This window comes from Salminus brasiliensis, chromosome 7 (genome assembly GCF_030463535.1).
Source record: "Salminus brasiliensis chromosome 7, fSalBra1.hap2, whole genome shotgun sequence".
Classification (NCBI taxonomy): Eukaryota; Metazoa; Chordata; class Actinopteri; order Characiformes; family Bryconidae; genus Salminus; species Salminus brasiliensis.
The window spans coordinates 17,645,430-17,668,424 of record NC_132884.1 but is presented as its reverse complement, the minus strand read 5'-3'; the positions used below and the strand labels follow the sequence as shown (position 1 = coordinate 17,668,424).

The following is a 22,995-nucleotide window of genomic DNA, read 5'->3' as shown; positions in this document are numbered from 1 at the left end:
TCAGTTTGTCCTTCAATTAGTAAAAAGCTGCTCGGTTGGGTTGAGGTCAGGTGACTGAGTGCCATCAAGATTTATTTCTTTTCTTTAAGGGGTCCTTTGGTTGCAGTATGTTTTTGGTCATTATCAATCTGTACTGTGAAGCTCCATTCTAACAGTTTTGCAACATTTGGCTCTGCATTTGATTCTGAGCAGACAGTTTAGCTCTTTACACTTTACACAGAATTCATCTTGCTGCTTCTGTTAGCAGTCACTTCATCAATAAACACCACTGATCCACCTCCATTGGCAGCCATACATGCCCATGCCATAACAGTGCTTCCATCATGTTTGACAGATGATGTGGTATTTCTTTGGATCATGAGCCCTTTGCTTTCTTCTACATACTCAAGTTAATCTTTGTTTAATCTGTCCAAAGACTCTTGTTTCAGATCTGGTCAGTTTTAGATTAGTTTTCCAACAGTCTAATCTGACCTTTCTGTTCTTAAGGTTTTTATTGGTAGCACTCTTTATCTACACTCATGAAGACATGATATACCGACTTCTTCAAGAATTCTAGACTAGACTTTGTGAAGAGCTTTTGTTCACCAATGAAAGACTTCTGCAGTCTTCTTCTTTTCTATTTTAGCGGCCTTCTATGGAGTTCCAGGCCTGAGCTCGACAGTTCAACTCTTCCTCGTCCACTCCTAAAGTTTCTGCTCTCTCTCCTTCAGTACATTGAGACTTCCAGCAAATCAAACACTTGGAGTCAACTCCAAAACTTCTCCCTCATTTATCCTGAAATGATGAGGGTACAGCCCACATCTGGCCATTGAACCGCTTTTCAATTAATTGTTCAATTACTTTTAAGCCTGTGAAAATGAAGGAACTACGTAACAAAATTGGGTGTAATTCATATATGGTTAAGACAATATTTTTGTTAAGCCCATTAAAGCTGAAATTCTACACTTCAAGCACATCTTGACTGACTCCTTGCAAATCGATTGAGAGGTACACTGTCGAAAAGAAGTTCAGAAAGCAAGTGAAAATCTTGTGGATGGTTGGAACACATGGATATATAACTATTTGATTGATATAAAAGAAAGATAAAATCATTTTAACAAGAAAACTATAATATTATAGATAGTATTATTGTTTGTGGGCTTGTATTTCTTTATTGCTGGTAAGATTAGACTGAAGGAATTTCTAAACAATGCCAAAAAGAAGCAGTGAAACCTGAGATAGAGAGCATAGAATAGAGGTCACTAGTGAACAGCCATCATGCAATGTGCAGCCATGTGCAATTAAGAGTCTTTTACTGTAAATAATATTGTTTATTGCTTTTTTAATTCTTATTTATATTGTGTGTATATAGTGTAAATTATTTATCCAAATTTTTTGTAACTGAGTGTCCTGCTATCCCTTTCTGCTGCTACACTGTGAATTTCCCCACTGCGGGACTAATAAAGGATTATCTTATCTTATCATTGGCTAAACAGTAGCATGATAGCTAATACAGTTGAGGGACTGAGCTGGCTAACGAGTAACATCCTAGCTACATCGGCTGACTAAGAAGTAGCATGCTAGCCGAATCGGCTGGCTAACATATTGGGGCCTAAATGGTCGTTCTGTAAGATGACGTCAGAAGGGATAGGATGTGTCCTGGGAGATGACACCGGCCTAATAGTACCATTCGACCAAGCAGTGGAAAAGAGGCCCTTGATTCATCTATCCAAAAAGAACGCTTTCGCTGCTCCAGAGTCTAGTGGTGGCAAGTTTTACATCACTTCAGCCAAAGCTTGGCATTGCACATGGTGATTTTAGGCTTAGGTGTGGCGGCTTAGCTGCTGTGGTCACCATTGAAACCCCTTTGCATGAAGCTTCCTCTGAACAGTCCTGGAATTGATGTTGCTTCCAGAGGCCGTTTGGATCTCACTCAGTTTATGTTGAGTGATGCTTGCTCCTTCACTCCCATTCTGTAAACGGGTGTGTCCTACTGCTACTGTTGCCCCTAGATGTTTCCACCTCACACTAACATCACTAAGAGATCAACAGGGTGGCTCTAACAGGACAGAAATTTAACATATTGACTTGTCAAACCCACAACTCCAGGATGTTGTAGATGTGCAAACACTCTACCTGCTGTATATATGAGCCTGAATATATAAACAGATGCTGGTTATTATACCAAGAACACAAACACACTCAAACTGCCTTCAACTTTAAGACAGCCGAGAGCTCCTTTATGCAAAGACCAGTCAGACAATGCTAAGGGTAAAAGAATGAGGATCTTGATGAATAAAAGTCTCATAAAAGCCATAAACAAAGAACATTGTCTTCTCCTATGATCGAAGCATCTGCTATTTTAAAAACATGAATAAAGCACAGGCCTTGGACAGACGACGTTAAATGAGAGTAAAGGTAAATCTGTCTTCATCCTGGCGTAAGTAAAATCTGAGCACCAGTGACGTGATCCTGTGAGATACTGACTAACAATTTGGGCTCTGGTTGAGGTGACGTCATGTTCCTATGGTATTACAACCCATGGTGGTCAGACTGTGGACTGGTCAGTCTAAAATTGGAGATGATGTCACCTGAAGATCATTCCAGCTCTCCTGGAGTCATTTAACTTCTGTTTTCTCTCATTCTTTCACTTTTACTGCTTAAGGCACTCATACAGTTTTACTGCACCGCATGCTGTGTTATTCAAATGTGCGGTGAGGTCAACAATGCCTCGAAGGGACTTTAACTGAGGTGTGCAGATATATATGTGTGTGTGTGTGTGTGTGTGTGTGTGTTTGTTTTCATACATTTTCAGAGCCTTTTGCCATTATTGTCATAAATACTTGTTTAAGGTCTGTTTATACATTTTCTATTATGTTTGAATTAGTGGACTGTGAGAGTCATTCCAAATGCTTCAGTGTGTCTCTTCAGGTAGTCCATGGTGTATTGTGAGGTAAGTTTTGGATCATTTCAACGTTAGAAGCCATCCTCTTTTTAGCTGCAGCTAAATCCAGGATTTGCTGGTATTCTGTTGAATGCATTCTCCCATCCACCCATGCAATATTTCTAATGCCACTGGCAGCAACACAACCTTGAATCATGATGGAGCCACCCACTTACTTCACAGTTCATAAGGTCTTCTCATCTCATCAAACTCATCTGGCTTGTCCAGATGTTCTGTAGCATACCCCAAACATTGAGTTTCAGGGAGATTTCATTCTTGTGACTCTTCCATAATGTCTGTGCAAGCAATGCTGCACAGTGGAACAGTGCACCACCCTCTAGACTCAGTTAAACCTTCCAGCAGTTCTGATTTGTCTGTATTACCAGCATACGAGCAGTTTTCTCCAAGAGTCTTCTTGATCCTCCAGATCTCATTTTCACATCAGACAATGTATAAAGCTCAAAAACAAAAAATTGTCCCGTAAAAAAACAAAAAATCCCTCTAACCTGCGTGTCTATGCATGTGTGTGTATGGGGAAGTATGCAGGCACTCAGCAAGCCACATCTCCACATGGTCTGCATCACCTAATGACCTGACCCTAGAGATGCCTCATAACTGCACAGTTATGCTTCTAGAGCCAATCCTAACACATTACGAATGCATATGTTGTTCCGAGACAATGTCTACAACACTGGGAGTGCTTATGGTATGCAATAAGGAAGATTTATGGATATTGGAAGATGGGCTGTATAGAAAAAAATCACAGCCAAGGGCTGCATTGACTGCTCCCGAAATATTACACCATATAAGGATGTAATGAGATGAGAGGGCTGTAGCAGACTTAGAAAAGAGGCATACAAGCAAAGTTTCACAAAGATTATAAGAATTTATTTTTTTATTTATATATATATATATATTTATATACATACAGAACATTCACATTAGCATGCATATTTACAGCGCAGTCTATTTACAAACAAAAAGAAAGCTTCACATACCACCAGAATTAAGGACATTAACGTGAGCTGCAGAAACAGATCTGACTTCTTTACAAAGTTACATCGAGTTATAGTTCACATTTACAGCCGATGGTCTGCCTCCGTTAGCTGAAAGACGGACTACGGAGGGCCTTTAATATTTGATATAGTTGATATGAGAATAAAACATCCAGCCTTTAGTGATCGTTACAGTGATATATGTAATGGAGATAAATCATACAAAACACGCCACACTCCGCTAAGGCATTCACCCCTAAAATCAGGAACGCACATAGCGTCAAGCACGTTCACATGTTCATACACGCAAACACAACAGCCCACACACTCTACACATCTGAGGTAGATATAACAGCCCACATTCAGCCAAGGAGAGCTTACAACCAATATCTGATCTGGAACATTCCACAAACGTTCCACGTTGTCGAATATAGGCGATAGGGAATGGATATGTACCCACTGTCCACATTATTAGAAATGCCTACCTTGTAATCACATACTTACAGAACCACTGTGTGGGTGTACAGTAGCTTTACACAGTGTGTCAGTACTACAGTTTCTTCATTGCTTGGTTTTGACCCCAGAGGCGATCTTCATTAGATATGAACCGGGTGGTGGATTAGCAGTGACAGTGCTGGTGTGATTGTATAAGGCACAGTGGTGCTTCTGCAGTTTGTACACACAAATGTGTTAGTGTCACTGCTAAATTTGGGAGCGGTCCACCACCCAAAACTGATCAAGTATCGAGCATCTAGGTTCTAACTGCACACCACGGTGAAGCTACACAGGAGATGTTTCTAATAAAGTGGCCAGTTACTGTATATATTACAGGGGGGGGGGTTGGAACGCTTAGATGGTTCTTTGCCCGGTGGATGGAAAATATCTTGTAAATGGTTGTTCGTACAACATGCACAGTACACTGTGTATAAGGAGTGTGTACAGTCAATAATACAGTACCGCAACCCAGTGGGACACTCTGGAACGAACATCTTGGTGAAACTAAACATGGGTTGGTTTCTTGGCAAATTGACTTGACAGTAAAATATTTTTGAAACCTCATAAATCACTGCTTGCTGCAATGCTTTTGGCCTGTAGTGTAGTTATCGAAGCACTTGAAGACATTGCTGGCCTATATTCTCAGCAAAAAATGGCTCTACACAGCCCTGAAAAGAGGTCATTTGACCTATAATAACAGATGAACAATTTTGGTCCACCCATTTTTTTAAAAACGTTCCTCAAATATGTATACCGTAGGCTGGGTAGAAGAAAAGAAGAAGAGCTATTTAACCAGGCAAACAAGCATTTAAGGATTCGGATCTCATATTTCTACACATCTACCAAAGAACCCCTGAAAAACCTCTTTACGGAAAGGTGTGGAGGCTGATAAAGACTACTGACCTTTAAACACATCCCTTAAAACACAAGACAGCATTGCTTTAAACATTCAACACAGCTGTTATAGAAATAACACACACACACATGCTCACATTCACAATCAAAATACACACGCACACACACACACACACACACACACACACACACACACACACACACACCATTCCATCCATGTTCAATACACTTTCACTGTAAGGACTATTAATCTAGATGGAGCAACAACATACTAAAATTGTTTGGATGGTTTTATGATGGATAAATTGCCTTGATTTTCAGGATTTAACAATAATGGGAGAAACATGCACAAATAGTGAAATATCACTCACAGATATTAATAAAAAAAAACATATTTTCATGGGGGGAGAGGGAAACAAACACATATTCTAATGGATTGTCAAAATGTCATTTCTAGAAATAAACCCACAAAAATTCACAGTATGCAATTAGAATTATAGCTTGGCTCTACATCAACGTTTTCAAAAATAAAAACTTTATACACAAATATATATAGTCATACTCTGTTTCCTCTCTCTGAAGACATCTATACAAGTTTACACTGGCTTAAAAGCTTTAAAAGAAAATACATTCTATAGATCCTGCAGCAAAGCGACACAGAAACTAGCGGTTATGACATAGATCCAGACAAAAACCCGCCTTGACGCACAGAATTTACGCAGTTTCACATCTGTACATACTACGCCGCATGCAGTTTTACAAAGCAAACTAGGCCAACCAGTTCCCTTCTTTTCCAAAATGATACACTTAACCCTACTCAACATTACATGCTCTGAAGTTAAGGCACCGTTTAATATTTCAACATTCATGTATACTCATGGCGGTGGGATCGTTTTGGCTTCGCTTTGTGTTCATGCGCACAAGAAGCATCACATACAATAAGCAGAACACTTTGAAGGCGAGTATGACCCTCAAGACTCTAAGTGTCCTGAATCATAAAAATGCAAACGCGGAAAAATATACAACAACGATGAAGTGATGGTTGCAGACTTGTATCGGTTAGCTGGAATGTTAGTGTAAATCTGAACACAGTGCTGCACAGTGGGTTAAACTCATTAAACACATTATAAGTAACAACAGTCAATGTCCAGCTTTTTGTGAAGGGATTCGTTACATGTGTTTGTGAGGCACGCTGGTTTCAACTTTGGAGATTTTTAATTATAATAAAATAATAATAATAATAATAATAATAATAATAATAATAATTGACCTATTCATGCTCTGGATTCATGGCAGTAATATATATATATATATATATATATTTATACATAAATATATACACATACATTACTGATATATATTACATCCTGACCTCACTAACGATCTTGCTGCTGAATGCAATCAAATCCTCATAGCAATGCTCCAAAATCTAGAAGAAAGCCTACCCTGGACTGTAGTTTCTCGATAAAGGCAGGGCAAGCTCTTTTTTTGTCTAATACCCTTGATTTCAGAAAGGTTACAATAAATGAGCAGGTGACCCAATACTTTTGTCCATATCGTGTACATATAAGGAGTTATTTATTCCAAATGATATTTAGTAGATGAGGTGCAGATCTTTTTTTGCGTGTGTAACCAAGGGGTTCAAGGACAAACATCTGGCTGTCAGTATAAGTGGTGTCAGCTGCTTGAATCTTGTATCTACAAACACACTGACATACAAAAAAGTAGTTACTATTATTATTATTATTATTATTATTATTTATTCTAATGTGTTTCTAACAAATAAAACATTATGCCAGGCAATGTTTTCAGTTATAAAATTAGGGGCGGATTAATAGCACACTGTACTGGAGTTGTGTGCTGCAGTTTTTTTTTTTTTTTGCAGAGGTTTTGCCAGTTTGTCCAATTTCACAATACTTGCTACCATGGAATGCAGAGCATGAATAGAGGCTCTATTGTTTTTACAGTGAGCTCTTCCACTTTACAGGCCTCATTAAGGTATTAATTAGTCTATACAGTGACAGTCTGTAATTATCAGTGATGTGGAAGGACAGTAAAAACCTACAAAAACAACGCGCCTCTTTGATGAACGAATGCATTGGCTTTTGCTATAATGCCCAGATAAGGTCACTCTCTACAGTCTACCAGTGATCCATTAGTAATGCACACACAGATCGCTGCCCTGTTGCCGGTAGCTTATTAAAGCCTCAAAAGGAAAATAGTAAGAAGTTCTGACATTATGACTGTTTATGATGTTTACTTTTAAGAGATGCTCTAAAATAATGAATGTGTTATTAATAATAATGATAATAACAATAATAATAATCATCATCATTTGTAAGCCTGTTTCTGTACTGTCATTTTAGTTTTAATCAAGCTACGCTGGCAAAGTTGTACAGAGCTGTGGTACATAGCTGATGCACATTTACATCAATAAATAAATAGACTCTTAAATGCTTTCTTATTAAATATCATCCTTATACTATCTATATATTAGAAATTGATGCCATATAAATGGTTATGAGAACAGATGGAACTATTTATAGCTTTAGGATAAGGATCAATGTATTTAAAATGTGGCTACTTTCAATATTTTGTAAAATTCTTTATATAAAATTTGAACCAAAAATATATTTATTTATTATTTTTTTTACAATACATCTGTCTATATATAAATGTTATTATCTGACAAAACCAGAAAGTCTTTTAAAAGACATTTACACCAATCATTCTTGATGGAATCCAGGGTGCATCTTTTGGCCTCAAGGGTCTTCTGGTATGATATCAGTGCTACAAGAACTGCTCCAGAAATATATACTGATGCTCCCTGCTAGCAAACACAAGTAGCTGGCAGCGCCTGGGGTGGCTGTGACACAATCAGAGCTTCAAATATTACAAAAAAAAAACATCAATTGCAAAGCACAAAATAGCCTTTTCCCACTGGAATCCGTGTGATGGAAACTCGACAGATCAAAAAAGCCAGTAGTTAGTTCTGAATGTGCACAACATTTTTTTTGGATCTCGAATGATTCTCGCCCTGAAAGACAAGACAAACATGGTACTAATTATTGATTGGCCCCAATTTTGTGAGAATAGAAGCAGGCTTGCTTTGGCTCTCTAAATAGCTTCAGTGTTGTGCAACCACATGGAGTCTCGGCCTCAGTCTAGCTGGCTGTTCTTCCAGATGCTTCCACACAGTAAGAATGATTGGGGTAAACAAGCTTTGTTATGTACAGACGTTTCCCATCCATATAAGGTAAAAACTAAATTCTCTGTTGCAGTCTTTTTTCTTTTTTTTTTCTTTGTGTAAAGCAGCGTGTAAAAACTGGCTGGTTTCTCACCAACATTTATCATCTTTCAGCCCTGGTTTGTCTTCCAAATGCTTTGTTTCTGCTGCTTTCATTCTCAGCCCAGTGCAGGCTCACGCAGTTCAGGGCAGTGCAGTGATGCCATTCCACTTCCAGGCCAGAAGCACTAGCCCAATTACATGCTGCTGTGTGCTACAAAATTCATTCATCCGTCCTCTGCGTTCAAAAAGCTTCCGAGACTGAGGAGATCAAGGAGAAAAAGGGGGGAAAGTAAGTGAGGCCATGGGTAAAGAAGGTGGGGCCACAGGTAAAAGAGCTCTGGTCATGGGTCAGGGAGGTATGGCCACTAAAGTAGGCACAGTCATGGGTAACGGAGGTGTGGCCACAGGTAAAAGAGGTGTGGCTAGTGATAAAGGTGTTTTGACCATGGATATTGGAGGGTTACAGGCAAATGAGGTATGGCCATGGGCAAAAGGGTTGGGATCAGGGATGAAGGAGGTGTGGTCAGAGGTAAAGGTGGAGAAATGGAGGCGGTGCTATGCGTTGCTGCTACTGGAGCAAGGAGTGCTCTGGGTGCTGCCGATGCTGTGGGCTGCACTGCTGTTCTCCGAGGCAGGTGGAGACCGTGGCACCTGCTGCCTACCCGCTGAATCACCTGGAAAAGGAGAAAAAGAGTGAGACCTTGGTGGCACGCTCAGATACTTCACCTCACCTCTGCAAGACACATTACCATTGTCAAGGTCACTGAGAATGACCCTCTATGAAATATTATATGGTCAGTGGTGGCTAGAGTGGGGCTGATAAACTGTGCAGCAACAGTAGTACCTGTAAATCTGCGAAGTGCAACTACTGTATATGGTAGGTGTTTCTGATAATATGGTCATCATGATAATAAAAACAATATTAACATGGCCTCTGTGTTCTTGCACCATTGTTGTGTTTATCTACCTTATTTTTTGTGTATTAATAAACTCTTGTGCGCTTGTGCCCACAGTGTTTCTTGCATGTTCTGAGCCTGAGAGAGAGAGAGAGAGAGAGAAAGAGAGAGGGTGTGTGAATGTTCAGTGTGAGAATAAGTCCATTAAAATGTCTGGGGACAATGATGCCTGGAAAACGTGACCCCAGCTTAGTCAACACATACTGACTAAATACTAAGAGTATTAAAGTCTTAAAGATGGTATGTGTGTATGCACACTTAATGGAATAAAAAGTATTTGGACACTTGCTCATTCATTGTTTCTTCCGAAATCAAGGGTGTTAAAAAGAGAGCTTATCCTGCCTTTGTCTCTACCATCCAGTGAAGGCTTTCTACTAGATTCTGGAGCATTGCTGTGAGGATTTGATTGCATTCAGCAGCAAGAGCATTTGTAAGGTCAGGATGTTGGATGATCACCATCCCACCTCATCCGCAACTCACCTAACTCATCCCAAAAGTATTGGATGTAGCACCATCTTTTCAAAGAACTGATGTTTCAAAGTTTCAAAGTTCCATTGCTCCACAGCTCAGGTCTGGGGGGGGTTACATCTATCTAGCCCATGCCTGGCATGATGCCAGTAGTTTAATGTATATCTATTTAAGAGAGTCCTATTCTATCCGCTGTACTTCTCTACAGGGACTTGACAAGGTGTGTGTGTGTGCATTTGCATTTGTGAACAATGGGTGCAGCTTAAAGTAGCTGAACGCATTCATTAGAAGAGGTGTCCACAAACATTTGGACCTATGCTTTCGTGGAAGGTTAAGACATTTTCTGAATGACAGTGAAAAATCTATAATAACTGCAAAATAATATCAATTCATATTAAAACTGAATAGAGGTAAAACTCTCTCTCTCTCTCTTTCTCTCTCACTCCCCAGCCCTCCATCCTTCCTTATTTATGTTTACTACAGCTTTAAATGAATCACCTTTTATACAGGTTCTACACACTTCCTCTAAAACACAGTTTGGACAGTAGAAAAAAAAAAAAAAGCATAAGTAAGAAAGGGAAGGTTTCCGTTTGTTTGGGATGCTGAGTGCTGGACTGAATCCCAAACACTGAGGTTCAAATCCTTGGCACAGTGCTTCACCATTACTATAACACCACTCTGACCAGAGCTATGTAAAAACCATAGACTGCAGAAAACAGACTGTCTGTCTACACACACTTTAGCCACGGCCTGACCACTTACCAGAAATGAATGTGTGTATATCAATGTGCATGTGTGTGTGCGTGTGTGTCTATATGTGTGTGCGTATGTCACTAAGGGCAGAAACTGGAGACAAATTGAGGGTGGGAGATAATCAGAGGGTATTTTCTAATTACTGCAATTGGATTGAAACTGTGGGGAGAGATGCTTTTGCATCAATGTGTATTGTATTTGTGTGTGTGTGTGTGTGTGTGTGTGTGTGTGTGTGTGTTTTCTCCTCAGCCCACTATTGAACCCGCGGTCTGCCTGGTTCCCCCTCTCAGGCCCCTCTGCTGCTGATGTTTGCCAGAGATGTGCTGCCAAGCAGCCTGAGCTAAAAAAGGCCACTCTTCTAACTGCGGCCTACAGACTGCTTCAGTGTGTGAGCAATCTCTCAATCCTTTCATCCTCTCATCCTCTTCTCACCCACCACCTCCCCTCTCCACACACTACTCTGTACCTTTTTTGACATCAAAGGTGTCAGAAAAGGTTTCCGAAATCAAAAATATCACATATTTTTATATTTATTATTTTCATTTATTTTTATATTTTATTTTAATTTTTATTTATATTGATCACAGGGTTGTGGGTTTAAAACCCAGGTCCACTAAACTGACACTTTTGGGTCATTAGTGGGTTTTCCATCCACCAAGTTTTTCCGAACTTTGTAAATGTGCAAAAAAAAAAAAAATTTTAAAGGCCAAAATACAGGGAAAAAGAAATAAATAATAAAAAAAGCTGTTCAATGCTGTGTGCTGTTTTGCATCCACTGTATATCGCTGCTGTCCAATTAAAAACTTCTGTCCGTTTTTAGTTTTCTTTATAATTTGCAGCTGCTCTGTACCCTGTGTAAATAATTCTAGATGAATGGACCAATAGAAATGCTCTAAATTACTTGGACTTTTTACATTGACTTCCATTCAAAGCAAAAAACATATTGCCTTCTTCTGTATAGTCACAATTTTGGACATCCATGTTTTTCATTGGACAGCAACGATATGCTGTACAACAGAAGAAACGCTTATGCTGCAGATAAGCAAACACGCAAGTGGCTGAAAGTGGCTGTTGCCATGCAGTACTGGAACATCACTTACACATACACCTCCTCCATTACAGCAATGATTTTCATATGCTGATGTGAGTGTGTGTGACGACAGCGCGTTGACCCCGTCCCATGCGACGCCTCACTGTCCCTGAGGGTAAACTCCTTAACCTATCACTGTGATGAATCACAGACAGGCCGAGAGGATCACTGCACTTCTTTAGCAATCGCACCCCCTGCATTCCACACGTTTCAAATAAACACTTTGAGCCTCTCTGAACCGCGTTAGCCTAACTGTTTTCATATGAAGATGAAAAAGGACACCACGGGTATAAAGTCATGAGAATTGGTAATTGGTTTGTTTGTAGAATAGCCCTACAATGATAACAATAGCATGCTGTAATTTACAGAGATGTGTAATGACTAGTTCCATTCACTCTCAGTTACATTTTAGCCGTTCATTACTAATTACTAGTTACTAATGAACCTTTTTGGGCTTCATTCTGATGGTTCATGATGGTATGGATTGTTGCTCACATCTCACATTTTCAAATTCAGCATTTTACTTTGTACTAAAATATCACCAAAAGAGATATTCCACAACATAACATGCAAATGTAGAGCCTATTTCACTCATTTCTCCCCACTATCTACAAAGTTCAGTATGAGTGACTTAGCAGGCTGGTACTTACAGAGATGTCAATCAAGTGTTACCATTTGAATATTAGGCCACGCCTTTCATTTTACTATAATAATATTAGCATCTGAAAAGAGTTTTTGTATGTTTTAACTTCTAATCAAGTTGTTACTTTTATCACTTATATTAATTAATTAATCAATCCCCTACAGTTCAGTGAAAAGACACACAAATGATATTTAATTGTTTGGGATTTGGAAAGAACAGTTAGCGATGTGCATGGTGGAGCCTGAATTAACACAGTTATATTCAAACAGTATAGCAAAACGAAAGTGATAACTCTTGACTTAAATGGTTAACCCATGCTCATCCCCGTACTTCAGGAAGCCGCCTGTCTACCACTAATGGGTATCGGTTTCCTACAGCCTGGCTGAAGAACTGAAGTGTGTTTATAGAAAAGTGTGTGGAGGAGAGCAGGATCGCACCATACATCAAATGGAGAGAGATTTGGAAGAAGAGAGTTAGGCTTTCGCCTCATTTTTTTGCTCTGGCAGAAACGAACATTGATTTATGTTAACATCACTGACACAATTCGCTGTCGCAATTTTTAAAATACAAAGATATTCAAAACCATAAAACCTTTAGGGGTATATTTCACATCAGAAATGACTACTTTTAAGGGCACTTCAGTAATATGACAGAACACTTTACAGTCTAATAATTTAATCTTTAGAAGTTACTAGTAAGTAGGTATTACTTTAAATGCACATATTGCATTAAGAATTATTATTACTCGTTTTTTAATGAGTAAACTTTTGTAAACTATTAGAAACTACTGTAAACTGTCATCATTATCATCATTCATTCCTTAAAATCGAAGCAAACTGGAAAAAACAAGTCAGAAGTGCAGACCTAAACCTGTTGATACAGAATGTAAAATATTGTAAATCTAATTAATTACATTGCTTGCGCAGATTTGGAACTATATCATTATAATATGGTTACAGTTGTTTCTGTCAGAACAAACAAAGTTACAAAGTTAAACTTCTGGACTCCAAGACTTTCATTTTACTCCACTCTCGGGGCGAGAGCCTATAAAAGCCGAGCAATGTGACTTTCTCCAGCACAAACAGGTGGATAAAGATAAGCCCACTCTAAGTGGACACCTGATCTGGCTTTTATTTCAGCTCAACAAGAAAGGCAAACATGCCCACCTAGCTGGCAGGTCTACTTTCAGGGTAATGCTAAATCCAACAGTCATTATTGGTTTGTTTAAAAGGAACCATTTCACCATTAAAAAGAGCCTGAAAAGTAGTTAGCCAGCCAAGACATGTCAGGATTTTGCTTCTTTAGTTTTGCACTGGAGCTATGAGGCTAATGCAGCTGACAGTGTAATGTAATGGTAGGTTCTATTCCAAAACCATCCCAAGTAATCTCAAATAGAATATTTCTGAAAGTGTATAACATGCTGTTATCTATAAACAACTATTCCTTCAACACTTATCAACATTTTTGCAGGCCTGCTGATCTTGGCCCTGCTTTAAAAAGTGTGGTATAGAGGAGCAGGTCAGTGGCACTGTGGGCTATGACTAAGGAGTGGCACCAGGGTGGGAAATGTGGGCCAAGAAAAAGAGCAAGCTCTTCCTCTGAGGGGGTCACTGACGGTCACCAGCATGGCGACAGTGGGACGAGGACAAGGGGTGAATCTTGGCGTCCAGATTGGAGTGTGTGTGTACATGAGTGTATGTGTATGTGTGTTTTCCTGTGAGGCCTGAAGAGACCCTCACTGCGGGGAATTCCAGACCAGTTTCATTGTACCCAGAATACCCCTGGTCAGCCCACTGACCACCCAGCGCCCCACCAATGGTTGAAAGAGCGGAAGGAGCGCCCTGGCTTCTGGCTGACCAACAGGAAGTAGCAATATGGCAGTGCTTATGTGTTATTGTTACCATGCTGCTGTCAGCTTTTCCACATCATCAAAAAGGGGATTTTTTTTCCTTTCCTATTTTGGAAGGATGATGGATTTTTATAACCAAGAATGTCCCGTTTTTTGCCACCAATCCCAAATGGACACCATTTTATTGCAGCACAGTGCATTCTTCAAGTACAGGCCCATGAGTGACCGCCAGTTCTGCTGTTTTATCTAGTTTTCTCTGTTTACAGATGGCTCACTGATGTAGTGTTTTATGCAGAAAAGAATACACATGGATAAATTAGGTCATAAAAATCAGCAAAAACATAGTGCATCCAACAAGAGCAAGCGACAGCAATAACAAAACATGGTATAATTAATCTGTTTTACTATGTGCACTTTTCTGGCAGATATATTTCTTCAGAAAACTGGAATGTCCACTAGGGTCATACAGGACCATATACAGGATTCAGGATATCAACTGTTCTATTAAAATCATGTACCTCCAAAGTGGTAACTCCAGGCAACAGGACAGGCAAGAACCAGTCCCTTACACTCAGATTTTTTTTATTACACCCTAGAGATTATTATTCAACAATTACATAAAAAACATAAAATGCACTTTTTTTTATTACATTATTGTTATTAAGTTAAGAAAGTTTAAGTTAAGGAATTCAAGTCTGGAAGTGGCCCCAGATGTAGTTTAAGAACTTAACTTTATATATAAGTTAGTGTAAGAAGAGTTTAGCAATTTGGACCATTGCTATTGGTCCATTCATCACATTCAAACTATATAAACAGCAGCTGTTGTGCTAAAAAATCTGCTAAAAAATGAGCTGCATTGCTTTGATATGACAGCAACAATATGCTAAAAATGACTGTGCTATGAAGTGGTACAGTTAAGTCCAACATCAGTATGTCACACTAATGCATAGTGTGATGCTCTAAACTGTCTACATGTTGACAATTACTATGAAATGAGCTTGGTGTGGTGGAATATTTGTGGAATATGCTAATATGCTGTATTTAATGTTGCTCCAACATGCACAATGTTACTTTTTTGTATCTCAGCTTTGAACACATTGCTGCTCTTACCACTAAGTGTGACATGTATTCAACTTTACATACAGCTAGTTTAACCATCTTTAGAAAAAAAGGCTGCAGCGTTTAGGCAATGTTCTACACTGCAGACGGCTAGACTGAGCAAAACAGCCTCAACAAAGGTTAAGAATTGGACTGCATTTAACATAGGTCAGTCTTTCAGATCAGACGGAGACATTTCTATGTATAACTTTCTTATCAGTGGTGTATTAATGTCTTTCTCTTTCTCTTACCTGTGTGTGAATAAATGAACCACAGGGCTCCAGTCAGCATGGCGCCAATGACAAAGGCTGCAAAAGCAATGCCCACCACTGTAGGAGTGTCGACTACTGTAGGGGTGTCCAAGGCTAAAAAGAAAAAGAAATTTTTTACTACAAGCAACATATAAGCCATATATAAGCTGTACTGTATGGATGATGCAAACTTACAATCACCAGGAGTTGGAAGCAGTGGAGGCTTGCGGGTTGTGGGAACTGTGAAAAGAAAAACAAAGCCCGTTCAAATTCTGTTTTGTTGTTGTTTTTTAAAGTCGTGGCAGTCAAGAATTTTGGGTCTGCTTATAAGAAAACACTGTTTCTGTAACATATTCACTGCCACACAATAGAGTAAACCCCATCCAAGACTGAAATCATTCACACACAGTCAATATTTACATGATGTGCCCAAAAATTACCAGATACTTCTTATAATTAGTGAATTCAGCAAATTACAGTGTGCAAAACCACCCAACAGCCTCTAAAAGTGAGTGATGAAGAAGCCTGACATTTTGACATAGACAGTAAGCTTTGTTCTGACCACAGCAGGTGGCCTCTCAAAGTCACTGACACCCATTCCACTTGGAACGAACTCCACAAGAACCTGTGGTGATACGGAGCTGGCAAGGCTATCTGCTCTCGGACAGTGAGCCAAAGCGCCTGAGCGGCTCCACAGCCCGCACAACCCAGCGGATGGGTTTCGGCCTCTAATTAGCTCTAATGATCGCCCATCACGCTGCACAATAGATCCTGTGTGGCTCCGGGCTCCAGGGTCACTCTGGTTCAGTGCCAGGAGCTGGGCACAAAGGCTGCTATTCTGGGAGAGAACACCTTTAGGTTTTCATCCGTACTGATGGGTGATGACAGACTATCAGAGGAAAGCTCTGTTACAGCAAGGCCGGATGGCTATAGGGCAGCCCTCAGTCCACCAATCACCAGCCAGCTTCTTATCTCCACTGTCCAGCTCATAATGTGGAAAATGCAAAGGCAAGTCATCAGCACTGCTGACCACACATAACATCCTGAGGCCTAAAGCAGGGGTGGTTCAGTACAATGAGTTGTATAATGTGTATAATGTTAGAGTATGGAACACAAGAGCTGAAAATGTGTGGGTTCTGCTTGATTTAAGGGTAATCCACTCATCAGCCCTTTCCAGTATTGCACTGTGTGTACTGCCTTACACTGTCCATTACTGCACTGTGTGCAAACCAGCGCTACATTGTTACACATGAAGCTGGGCAGAATTTTAATTGGCAATGAATAAATAAATAAATAAATAAATCCCAGAATCTCTTAACAGGATTTATGTGGCTGGTTGGAAAAGCACAGAACACAAAAGGCTGAATGTCGAGTGGATCCCTGAGCGGTGCTTCGTCAACACTAGCACTCTACTCCACCCAGCAGTTCTAAAAGCTCAGCTCTTGGCCTAGACGGCATTCTTTCAGCAGCACAGTTTGGTGATTTCTAAGGTTGTTTCTACTCTAAAGGGAAGCATGGCCAGATACAGTTTAGCCTGACAATACCGCCATTGTGTAAGTGCTGCATCATATCTAAACCTGTACTGTATAATCGCTACTGGCTACAGTTTACATTGAGGAATTGCCTTTCACCTTAAGAAGCTCTGAGCAGAGAAATCACTGAAAAATACCAGACTCCAGCACTGTAATGGAGCATCTCAGAGGGAGGCGAGGAGATTGGACCTTGGGGCTCTGCACCCCACCCTCATCCAAAAGGCTTTTGTTCTGTTCTCTCCATCACCTTTTGTGGTCAGCTTGCTTCTCGGAGGAGCAAGGAGGGAAGAGAATGAAAAGAGTGGCCAGGGCTGTGTGTGTGTGTGTGTGCATGTGTGTGTGTGTGTCTGTGTGAGTGTTCTCTATCCAGCTGTAGAAGCTGGAGTCCACAGTCTTTCTTTGGGACCTTTATTACCATTGTGAACTTTTTTTCCTTTAACTCCTGACCTCGTTCTGGGAGGTCTCAGTCACTAGGTGATGAGTAGCTGCTGTATACTGTTGTTGTGCTCTGCACTATATTATACACTGCAGAATAAAATGTTCTATACAGTACTGAAATAAGGGTTCTCCGACTCAAGGAACACTAATAGCAGTTAACAACAAGGACTTATGACAATAAGATAATCCTTTTATAATAAGATAATCCTAATCTTTATTTTAAAAAGTGGATATCAGAGGTTTTGGAGAACAACTTGATCAGACACACTGAGGGACCTTTCAATAACCTACACTTGTTTTTAATATTAAGGGTTCCTAAATTATTCTTGGCTTTGGTACAGTTTTAGGAACTTTTACGTTCCGTAAAGGTTCTGTAAACATACCAGGTTCTCCAGACTTGCATTAAAATGATTCAGTAAATGTTTTATGTGGACCCAAAGAACCAAAAGTGGCTTTTCTTTATTGTTCCAAAAAATAAATTTTAAATAACAATACATTTATCTTTTGGCAAATCAATGCAATATAAAAAATTATTTTATATTTTCTTCAATAAAATACTAATAAATTCTGCTTCTGTATGAGATCACAGTTTCAATAAAAAAAATTTAAAAAAAGTTGCATAAGAGTTGGATTAAGCTGCTTCAAATTTTGTGAAAGAGGACATTATTTATAGCGCAGCAGTAAAATCTGCATCTGAACAGCATTTCTTGATCCACATTTGAACACTTTAGCACCGCTGTGCTTTTCCCAGTGGACAGCGTGCCCACAAACAGCTCTCATTGATGTGCAGATCAAGCCCCAGCGCCGGGCCGCTGTCCAGGGCGCACTGCGAGCCCCTTTCAAAGGCTGCTTGTTTTCTTTGCCATCTCAGCATAAGAGATGCCTTTGTCTTCAAAGCGTGGCCTCAGGCCTTTTTTCATTAAACTTATGGCATATCTGTGCATAGCTCCAGCAGCGGCAACACAAAATGCACCTTCTCATCACGAATAAACTCACTGAATTCACACCGGACTCCAGCGTAATCTGGATTCAGTCGGAATTCAATATACAGTCCAAACCAAATCCCTCAGTGTATTTAGGCAGGTGCGGTACTGAGGACACTCTTTTTGAAGTTCTGCTCAGGTTTCAGTTAAGTAATAGCCGTGGGCACGAGAAATCACCAGCTTTTGCCTCTTAACGTGCCTTTTTAAAGAAAAATCATTGTTTTGAAGTAAAAGCAATAATATAAATAACACTGAATGCAAACAAAGTACAAAACAGGGCAGATCAGCTGTTTCCTAATAGTGGGTATATTTAGCTTCATCACTGAGCTTCGTCAAAGACTTCTTCACTCTATTGTTAAACGCACATGCTCAGAGTCTTTTGTCCCAAAGGTAGTATGTGATGATGAGTGCTGACATCTCAACAAAGGGACTAAAAAAATGTGGCCTTTGGCATACTTTTCAAGGTAGCACTTTTGTCAGCTCCTTCTGCTGATGCAATGAGCATATTAGGTTCAGGAAGAGAAGGAAGAGGAGGATAGAGAACCTATTTTCTTCATAAGAAAAATGAAATTATTATTTTTTCAAATATTGTCGCTGGCCACACCCAGTGGTGAAGGAAAATGTTTCACTGGAGTAATGAGGTCATTATGAAGTCATTTGTCAAAGTATAAATGTCACAAGACACGTACAAGATAAGACAATACTAATAATACAAATTACTATTAATACTGCTACATAACGATGCCATACTCTAACAAAAGTGATCTGTTTAATACTGAAAAGGGTTCTTTGAGTCGTCATGGTTCTATACAGGACCATTGCCTTTACTTAAACAGTTTTAAAGGGTGCATCTATGAAAACGAATAAAGGACAAGGATTATTGTTTATTTATGACAATTGCAGGGCTTTCTCAAAAAATACCACTAATTTCTCCCACATTTATTGTAAAAACTAGGTGACTATCACCACTGCCATGCTTCTTAATTTTCAATTGAAGTCAGTGTCAAAGGTCCACGCATCATGCAAGTTGGACACAATATAAAAAACAACTGCCAGATTCACATTATGTCAATAAGTGAAAAACTGCAAAAATGGAGCTACCAAGTTTTTGCAGGACAGCAATGATATGCAAAACTAGTACTTTGGAGCAATGCCACAGAATTACCACACCTAGCACCCTAAATAACTATTTAAACAACTGTGAAGCAGGGAGAGTGTAAAGAACCTTTTTTCAGTCCTCAACAGTATAGCAATCACTGGTAAAGGTAAAAGTTCTGTACCAAATATATATATATATATATAATATAGATAGATTCACACCAGCATTTATCAGTGGGTTCTAAATCAATGAGACTAATCATTTTAATCATGGTCGCCATGCCTCATTTCCCAACTGACCCACAGCAGGGCTTTGTGATTAGTGAGGTGGGATCTCTGCCAGAGTTATGAGTCAACAGATTTGACTCAGGCCTGAATGTACTACATTAACAGGGCGTAAGCGGGCCAAGAAAAGAAAACAAGCTCTCATAAGATCTGTCGGCTTAGGTTAGGTCATTATTAGTAAAATATGATGTTCAACCACCACCCAGAGGCCCTCCAGTGTTCCTGACTTTCACACACACACACACACACATTGAATGTCCAAAAGTTTGAAGACAAATCTGAAATGAAGGTTGTTAATAGGAAATCCACCCTCCCAACTTTCCTGGGAAGGTTTTATACTTAATGTTGGAACACTGATCTGAGGATCTGACTGTTTTTAGCCGCAAGAACATGCATGAGGGCATGAGGCACTGAAATCAATTGAATCAGCAGGAACAAATGAACCATGGAGATGATACAAGATGTGCATTCACAACTGACCACCTGTGTCAGCAAAGGGTGCACAGATTAAGCTAAAGATTCATTTGCTCTTCTGCCTCGTGCACATCCAACTGAAATATAGTTCATGAAAGTAGTAGAACAGGAGAGGGACTGTGCTATCGTGAAATAACAGCATGGCTGTGATGAAGCAGACACAAGCCAAAGGCCAGGGAGGTGTTTCATCACAGCTGAGCTGTTATTTCACAACACCACACAACATTGCGTGTTCTACTGCTTTCAATACATTGGTTCGGAAACTAAATAAAATAATAAATGAAAAAAATTGAGCCTTGAATATTTTATAGCATTTAATATGTCAGCATTTCCTTCTGCCAAATTATAGTTATCTAACAAGCAGCTTGTTGCTACATCACAGAAACAAGCTCCAGTCACTGCAGTACAGCCAGCAGTTCCTTCTCCTGCTTCTTACACAGAGCAAAAAAAAAACTGTGCTGTTTTGGCTAAATGCCGGTTAAAACACTTCTCAACCAAATAGCTTGACCAGAACTAAGTGCTGTATAACAGCAAGTATATGTCGACTACCAAATCCACTGGTCAGTGCTGTAGTTGACAGATTTCAGGAAGTGCTGGAAAGGCCATCTGACTGACATGCAAAATGAACAATTACAGTCTGTTTTGCGTGATGTATGTGTGACGCAAACACAAAAGTTATAGTAAATAAAGAGGTGCACTGGTCGTTTGCTTGCTACTGATGGCTTCGAATAAAGCAAGAATGTGAGAAGTTCAGTAGTTCAGCAGTTCAGAACTCTAAAAGCTATGTTACAATCCATACCTCCCACCTCAAACCACAGCATTTGCCACTATGCTAGCTCCTATTAGGGGTACAACAGACTTTGAATTTCTGAATTGACTTATTAGAAGAGGTGTCTGGATACATTTGGACATATAGAGAATGACTTTCAGAGTGTCTTGAGAGATGTATCTGACAGTGACAGTATTGAACTGACAGCCTGCTCGACACTCAAGTGTGTATAACATCAGGGCTGCTTTTCCCGCCTGCTTTCCACAATCCAACACACACACAGACTCCCTCTTCACTTTCCAACCCTCCCACCTCCCCTCCCTCTCTCCCTCTCCCTCTCTGTGCCGGGAATGGGAGGTCTCAGAGGATGGTTAAAAGAAAACAACTGCAGGCCAGCACTGGAACATCATGCTTTTTCCGTTTCTTAAACACTGACGGAGATACAACGGCATCTATGGCCCCTCGCTCTAATCAACCACACACACCACACATACACCACACACACACACACACCACACAGTGAATATAGTATACATATGCATACATATACACACAAACACACAGCATTGCTCCACTGCTTCAATTAACCACACAAACATACACATGCATGGGCTTACGGGCCCCTTGCTCTACTTCTCTAATGAGATGCACACACGCCACACACAGTTTTCAACACACACACACGTCTGATATACACTGCCACATTCTAACAGATTCCAGATGGGGTAATGTGCCATAGTGCATGACAAGACAGGAATTCTGCGTGATCTCTGTACCCTTCCCCCCACCCCCCACATACATAGTCATACACACTCCATCTCCATACAGTGTGTTACCTACTCTGCCCTAAATATAACATATGACCGCTGAAGGTTATTGAGTTACCTCTGTATAATTACATTATAATAAAATTCAAGCAAATTCAAGCCATTGGTCAGCTACTGGTCAAGATTACAGTAGGAAAGTGTTAGACCAGTCCAGACTTTTTGAACATTGGTTTGGTTCCTCACCTCAATGCAGCTCAATGCAGCTCCAGCAATAGTCACACCTGCAGGTATTGAATGGTGACCACTGTACTGCCTTTTACAGTATTCATGTCCATTTGGATTTTAGATTAAGTGTTTTCCAAGCAAATAAACACTTACAGTCCACATTAACAGCTGTAAATCTAATTTCATTACATAACTACTCATCTCATTGCATGTCTCATCAATCTGAAGGAATTCTTACCAGGGACTTTTGTGCCTTCATCCATAATGTCTGTATCCTCCCCATCGACGTTATCTGACACAACCACCAGCGGTTTGGTGGAGGTTTTGGTGTTCATCATCATTTTGAGAATGGTGTCCCCATTGACGGATGTGCAGGCGTCATCAGGACGCATACACTGCAGAGAAAGAGGAAGAGAATTACAATAAGAGCACCACAATATTTAAAAAATATATTAAAAAAAAAAAGTAGATAAGAGAAATAAAAAAAAGAGGAGAGAAGAGAACACAATAAGAAAGAGAAGAGAGAAGAGAGGATAAGAGATTAGAGGAGAGAAGAGAAGAGAGGATAAGAGAAGAGAAGAGAAGAGAAGAGAAGAGAAGAGAAGAGAAGAGGAGAGAAGAGAAGAGAGGATAAGAGAAGAGAAGAGAAGAGAAGAGAAGAGAAGAGAAGAGAAAAGAAGAGAAGACAGTGTGTAGCATGTGGAGTATGGCAGATAAAAGCACCACATGCTGTTAAACACAGCAGAATTTGAGTTTTAT

General features: G+C 39.8%; 1 protein-coding gene across 4 annotated transcripts in view; it reads right to left on the bottom strand.

The window, feature by feature from the left end:
* Nucleotides 1-3,789: 3,789 nt before the first annotated feature.
* Nucleotides 3,790-22,995, bottom strand: part of tgfbr3 (transforming growth factor, beta receptor III) — a 138,218-nt gene continuing 119,012 nt past the window's right edge. For 3 of the 4 annotated variants that reach the window (XM_072684041.1, XM_072684043.1, XM_072684042.1), the window contains 4 exons: nt 22,475-22,631; nt 15,861-15,905; nt 15,666-15,779; nt 3,790-9,231 (listed from right to left, as the gene is read on the bottom strand). In XM_072684041.1, coding sequence (XP_072540142.1) covers nt 9,113-9,231; nt 15,666-15,779; nt 15,861-15,905; nt 22,475-22,631 — 435 coding nt within the window. In that variant the 3' untranslated portion in view covers nt 3,790-9,112. Of the gene's footprint in view, nt 9,232-9,524; nt 9,592-15,665; nt 15,780-15,860; nt 15,906-22,474; nt 22,632-22,995 lie in introns of all 4 variants that reach the window. The other variant, XM_072684045.1, reaches the window with a different exon arrangement.